At 42.0% G+C, this 6,657-nt stretch overlaps 1 protein-coding gene across 1 annotated transcript; it reads left to right on the plus strand.

Annotated features, from left to right (window-relative positions):
- The first annotated feature begins 1,026 nt into the window (after positions 1–1,026).
- On the plus strand, positions 1,027–3,957 carry LOC144969350 (uncharacterized). The gene is made up of 2 exons (XM_078908458.1): positions 1,027–1,164; positions 2,017–3,957. The coding sequence occupies exons 1-2, from the start codon at positions 1,027–1,029 to the stop codon at positions 3,322–3,324; spliced, it is 1,446 nt and encodes a 481-aa protein (XP_078764584.1). The 3' UTR covers positions 3,325–3,957.
- Positions 3,958–6,657: the final 2,700 nt, after the last annotated feature.

Consider the following 6,657-nt stretch of genomic DNA (forward strand, 5'->3'; position numbering starts at 1 on the left):
TTGTCTTTGCCCTAAGACTGAAGAGAACAATTTCAAGGGTTTTTTTTTGCACCTTATGATCTTTGCAAGTTTGAGCATAAACCCATTGCTCCAGACCGTATCGTACTCCGCTGCCGCTGATAGGTCTATAGATACAGCACCAGTTTACTTTTTCCTTTCGAACCCTGCTTCAATCATCTCTGTAAGGGTAATGAACTGTTCCGTTGTGCACCGCCCGGCCGCTCAATAGAAACACGCTCCAAAAGTTTGTACAGGCAAATATCTTAGCGTGCTTCCACACCTGTGGAATATAGGCCATCTATACCTGTTGCTTTTCCGTTCTTTACACCGCTAATGGCTGTACCCACTTCTCGGGGACCTATGGGGATGTCCAGTTCGACTCTTCGTCCGCAGGTAGCGAGTCAAAAATCGTACAGTATGCCTTGCGAAAGACTGATTCGGGACCCGTTTGCTACGGTTCTTTATATCCTTGGCAATTGTGTCTGCCTCACATCCCGGTGCTGTCTTTGCGAAATTCCGGATAAAAGCTCATTTTTTAACTATGGCTCTCGATATTGAAGGACAGTGTGTTTGTCAGGTCGCTGACCCCGATATCACATTTTCCAGCTGAAGTTGAGTTGGGACGTTCGCTGATTTCTCGACCTTGCCGACGACCCTGGCGACACAATCGCGGTAGTATTTGGCTAGGTGGCCGACCGCTTCGCCATTAAGAATGCGTTCTGGAGTTGATCATTGTGCTGTAGTAGTGTGGAGCCCGGGATGTCCGAAGCCATTTTGGCACCGGGTTGGATCTCCATTCCGTCACACATCAGGGCGGACCGTCCAAGGCGCTCGCGTATCGTTCGACATCCGGGATGGTCTAGTGTCGGTCAATCTGAATTACACATTTGCCCCTGATATGCCTCAAGCACTCCCACCGAACGTCAGGGCGGTGTTCCATTAGGGGCAATCCAGGTGATTCGTTGTCACATTTGTGTACAATCGCGAACTCGCCCGGTAGCTTGTCAGAATACAACGCTCAACCAGATGCCCTGCGGTTTCGAGTTTTTGTCGCATCATGTGAATGTGGGACAGGTGGAAATTTTTCACAGATGTCAGGTGGACGAAGTTAGAAAGGTTCTCGACGACAGTCTGTTTGCAGCCACCCAATGCCTCCTCTTGCTGGTACAGAAACCTGAAAAATTATCTCTCAGTTTCGAGAAGGCTATATCCCCACCTCCCACACGAGACCGAATTTTTCTAAGTCAACTTCCATTGCGTATGTGTAACCCCGTCCGGAGTCATATGAGCTAAGTAAAAGCGCTACCGGCTCGTGCTGGGGCTTCACCTACCTATTATGCGCCTGAGAGGGCAGTTCCCAAGTTCTCCTCTCTCTCTTTTTTCTATAGCCAGCTGCCAGGTGATCGTCTCCCACCAGCCATCAGGGTGGAGTTGGGGGGGGGGGGTGCTGCCATTATCGCGCCCCATTCTTTATATGCTGTTTCCAGCATTGTCGACACTATATGCATGTTCTTGCAAAATTTTACATCTATCTTCCCAACGTTCTTGCTCCTACCCCACACTAGAACGCAATACTCCGCGGTGGAAAAGCACAGTGCTAGGGCGAAAGTCCTCAGAAGCGCCTGATTAGCACCCCAATTAGTTCCCGCCAGCTTCCTCAGAAAACTGTTGCTATCTCTATCTTCAAGGCAACACCTTTGCGATTGATCCCTTGGCTGCAGTCCAGTTACTTCGGATACGATTCAAGCCCCCCCCCCTCCCGACCATCCTTATCATAATCAACATCACCATCACCACCACCACCACCACCACCACCATCATCATCATCATCATCATCATCATCATCATCATCATCATCATCATCATCATCATCTTCATCATCATCATCATCATCATCATCACTATCTCTTATCAAGATCGTGTCAATGCCCCTTGTTTTAAAACTAATTAAGAAACTAAAGTTTACATATTTACAGTAACGATGTTTATGCATTTAACCATTTTCGTTATTTCCAGTCTAGAATTAAACTAAAAATCAACATTCTTGACGACAAAGACGACGACGAAAAGGACATCATCACAGAAACGAACCACTTCAGTATGAACGGAAACAACTCCATACCAACCCGACCACCAAATGATACAACAGGCTTACGCCCCATGCCGCCCAATCTTGATCCTCCAATTCTGCCTTTTTTATTGATGGCCGTACCTGATGACGCCCCCATCTCCAAGCAAGTTTTCAATATAATCGAAACCGTCATAAATGTATACATTATCAACGGGCTGTCCGTGATTGGATCCATTGGCAACATCTTGAGTATCATCATCTTGTGTATCCACGGCTTCAAAAGCACAAACAACATCTTGCTCGTCTCAATGGCGGTAGCAGATTTGCTGCTTGTTTTGACGATGCCTTTGAGGAAAATTTCCCTCATCATCGGACATTTCGACATTGCCTTGGGAATGACTGTTGAAGGTTTTGTCGTCAGTTACCATTTTTTGACGCTGAATCGAGTTTGGTCTCTGATCTCCAACACGCACGTGGCCATCATCGCTTTTGAGAGAGCTCTCGCTGTTTACTTTCCTTTCCGTGTAAGAAGTTGGGTGACAGTTCGTAGAATGACTGTCCTTGTGATCATGACCCATGTGGTCTGGTATTTAGCACTGATACCCCTTTTTACAATGTTTGACTTGCAGTGGAATTTGCATCCAAAGCTGAATAAGACTGTTGCCGTTCCGTCAATTACTTCCTTCTACAAAGAGCGAGAGCTGCTCTTCAATCATTACAACAGTTACTTCATCAATATCTCTGTCGGGGCGTTTCTTCTCTTTGTGACGCTTTTCTGTTGCATAACCATTTCAGTCAAGATCTGGAGGATGGGAAAAAAGAGGAATTTTCTTTCAGGCGGGTTTAGTGGCAACACCAAGGTCTACCACGAAGGACAGGGTGAAAACAGTGGAATAGAAAAGTCGTCAGTATCAAAACAGACGTCTGTGAAATCAGATTTTTCAGTTGATCGAGAAATGCAGCAAAGAGCTTCTCCAATTGACATAAAAGCGCTGAAAATGTTGATGGCTGTGTGTGTCACTTTTCTTGTTCTTATTTTCCCGACATTCCTCCTTGCCTTTTTCCAAGGTCTTTACCCGAAACTTCGAAATCCATACTGGCACAACGTCAACTTTGTTGCGACTTCCGTCTCCATGCTCCTCATCTTGATCAACTCAAGCATCAACTTTATCCTCTACATAATGTTTTCCAGCAAGTTCAACAGGACATTTGTTGATATATGTTCGTGTAAGATGATGAGAAAGAAGAAATAAGACTCAAAAAAAAAAAAAAAGATTTACAACATAAAGTAAAATGAGGAAACTCTAGCCACACGATGAATCGGGAGGAAATTTGCGGAAAATTGCCGTTTTGCATAAGTTCAAGTACCATAAAATAATTTATACATTTATACAGACTGATGTTAATATTAATGTGCTATTATTTGCTATAATCATACATTTTCCCAAAATCTAAAGACCATAATTCTAGATCATTCTTTACAACACCCGAAACATACTTCCTAATTATTTCACTTGCAATCAATTGTCATTGCTATAAAATGGTTAAAATGTGTTACTACATATATTATTCGCACTGGTCAATTGTATCATGCTGCTTACCGGATGTCGATAGCACTTCATCAGACCACTTTGTTTTGCATTTTAAAAGAGGTGGGTCATTTTCAGCTCGGTTTCAGATCCGGATCAATCAATAAAAGCCTATCAACATCTTTCCACCAAATCTTCTTTTTTCTTCAACTATACCATCGGACTTGGATGTGATCCGATGTATTATAACACCCAACCGATTCTTTTATGACCTATTCCAAGCCAGTCTAAACCACATTTTCCTATGATCCCAATCTTTGATTCCTGTAGAATAATCTATAACAGTAGCTTGCAACCAGTCCTAAACAGTTAGATATTTTTGGGGAGGGTGGTGTGTGTATGTGTGTGTCTGTGTGTGTGTGTGTGGGGGGGGGGCGGGGGTTGCAATGAAATATAACGAGAATTCAATCTAATTTCATTTCCCGTATTATTCCACTGCTTTCCTTTAACCAGTCAACTGCCGTACTCTGGAAAAATGCGTTTTTTAAAGGTCTGGCCCGAAAACTCGTCTTTCAAATGTCGATCGTCGATTTAAATGACCCTCACATTGGCAAACAACTTTCAAACCTAGGACCTTGCGAGGTGGCAGGTTTGACAGTTTTTTGCAAACGTGAGGGTTTTTCCAGAATACCGCAATTAACTTATTAACTTGAGACAAATATAAATGCGATGGAATAATAGAAAATGTTACCCATTGCCTCAATCTGGTATTACTCATGGGTGAACCTGATGTCGTAAAATGAACTTTGATAAAATAATCAGATGAATGCATTTTTAAAACACTTAAGTATCATTATTTTGATTTTCCCCATCTATATTATCCTAACATGGTATGTTTTTGGGCGATGGGCCACAAATAATAGTATAGAAGGAGCGAAATTGATGTCACTCAACTTTTAATTATTGTTTTTAGACGGACACGTTAATGATACGTTATCACTAAATTATGTCAATCATATTATAAACGTGCGAGTTTACAAAAAGTTTTGTATGTTGCTACCTTATATCCGGCTGGTGGATGTAGTGAGTATTTTACCTAAGCGCATAACATCATCAATAAATGGTTGAAAAACTCCACCCAGATATGTGAATGTTTATCAAGATGGCAACATAGACAGCTGTGATATTGAGAAGTACATTACCTTTCTAGCTAGCATTGTGGTTGAATGTTGCAACAGAACCAAGGACTAATTAGTCCAGGGGCGAAATGGCCGGGAGACTCGGTTCAAGTCCCTTTATCAGCATCTCCTTTTTTTTCCCCTGAGCAAGAAACTTAGCCCATGTCGCTCACTTCGCAGTGCTGCTCTGCGACTGGCGACTGTCTTATCTCGGTTTTTTTCTCTCTTTGACATGAATAGAATTTCCCCTAAGTATGAATAAAGGGAATTTGTTTTATTTTATTGTTTTTAAGACCATCCAGTCGAAATATTCACTTTTCTGTGCGTGGCTGAGCTCCCCAGGAATGATTGGGTAACACTGAACAGAGCACGGGCAAAACTTAGGAGAACCGATGGAAGCATGGAAAAGTGGGGGCTGGCCGAGACCAGCTTGTGTACTTATCGGTGCCCAGAGAAGACGACGGAGCACATCCTTAGAGAATGCCAGGACGGGCCCAACTGCACTGATCATGATCAAAGAGTCTGTGCTCCCCAGATGCTGTGGAGTGGGTTCGGTGTTAGGGCGAGACAAGCTATGATGATGTGCGTGGCTATGCTATTTCCACATTATGTTATACACCGTGTTAAAGAGAGTTCAGACATAAGACCAATACTGCCGTACTCTGGAAAAAAAAAACATTTTAAAATTTGGCCAGAAAACTAGTCCTTCAAGTATCGATCGATTAAATGACTCTCATTTTGTCAAAAACACTCAAACCTACGACTTGAAGGAAGCCTGGAAAGTTTTTATCAAGATGCGGGTCATTTTAATCTATCTATATTTAAGGACGTATTTTCTGACAAACAGTTTTAAAATGTGTTATTTTATTAAGAATAGACTCTATGTCAGAGTATACAATGAACTTATTTTCATGTCTGATAAACCAAATTATTAAGGGCTCATTGTTTTAATGGAAATACTCTCAAACCAACGCAAAATATTGTCCATTGCAACAATGTTAAATCAGGCCCATAATTGCCTTCGGTTATCAGACCTTCAAAAAATATGTGTACGTCCGTTCAGATCTACGTCTTCACGAAAAGTCAGCCCCTCACCACCTCCCACCCACCCCCTCTTCCCATTATGTCACATGAAGTTTGCTCACACAGCTGCCAGATGTCATAATTTTATTTTTTAAAATATAAGATATGAAAATGAACAACTTTTTGTTGATTATCTTGTGACATTAGATAATGATTGGTAATCAATGAAGATCATAGTCACTACCGTTGTTGTTGACATCATTAGTATTGTCTGTTGATGTTGATTTTCACTCTCACTGTTCATTGTTATTATTGCTATTTTTATTATGATAATGATAACGATGGTGGTAGTGATGGTGATGATGGTAGTAACGGTGGTGATAGCGTTAATTATGCTATTGATTCTGTTATTATTATTGTTATTGTTGCTATTATTAGCATTATTATTAGTGGTAATAGTGGTGGTGCTAGTGGAAGTGGTGGTAGTAGTGGTGGTGGTAGTAGTGGTCGTGGTAGTAGTAGTAGCAACGGTAGTGGTTGTAGTAGTGGTAGTAGTGGCAGTAGTAGTAGTAGTAGTAGTAGTAGTAGTAGTAGTAGTAGTAGTAGTAGTAGTAGTAGTAGTGGTAGTGGTGGTGGTAGTAGCAGTAGCAGTAGTAGTGGCAGTAGTGGTGGTGGTAGAGTAGTAGTAGTAGTAGTAGTAGTAGTGTAGTAGTAGTAGTAGTAGTAGTAGTAGTAGTAGTAGTAGTAGTAGTAGTGGTGGTGGTGGTGTTAGAAGTAGTAGCAGTAGTAGTAGTAGCAGCAGCAGTCGTGGTAGCGATAGCAGGGGGGGGGGGATAGTAGTAGTGGTAGTAGTAGT

Source organism: Berghia stephanieae, chromosome 3 (assembly GCF_034508935.2).
Source record: "Berghia stephanieae isolate SIO BIC M18660-M18661 chromosome 3, UCSD_Bste_1.3, whole genome shotgun sequence".
Taxonomy (NCBI): Eukaryota; Metazoa; Mollusca; class Gastropoda; order Nudibranchia; family Aeolidiidae; genus Berghia; species Berghia stephanieae.

Bases quoted from the DNA above. Each gene is read 5' to 3' on its own strand.
- LOC144969350 (XM_078908458.1), top strand. From the start codon at position 1,027: ATGCCCTGCGGTTTCGAGTTTTTGTCGCATCATGTGAATGTGGGACAG. The intron at 1,165-2,016 runs GTACAGAAACCT...CGTTATTTCCAG, and splicing joins CCCAATGCCTCCTCTTGCTG to TCTAGAATTAAACTAAAAAT.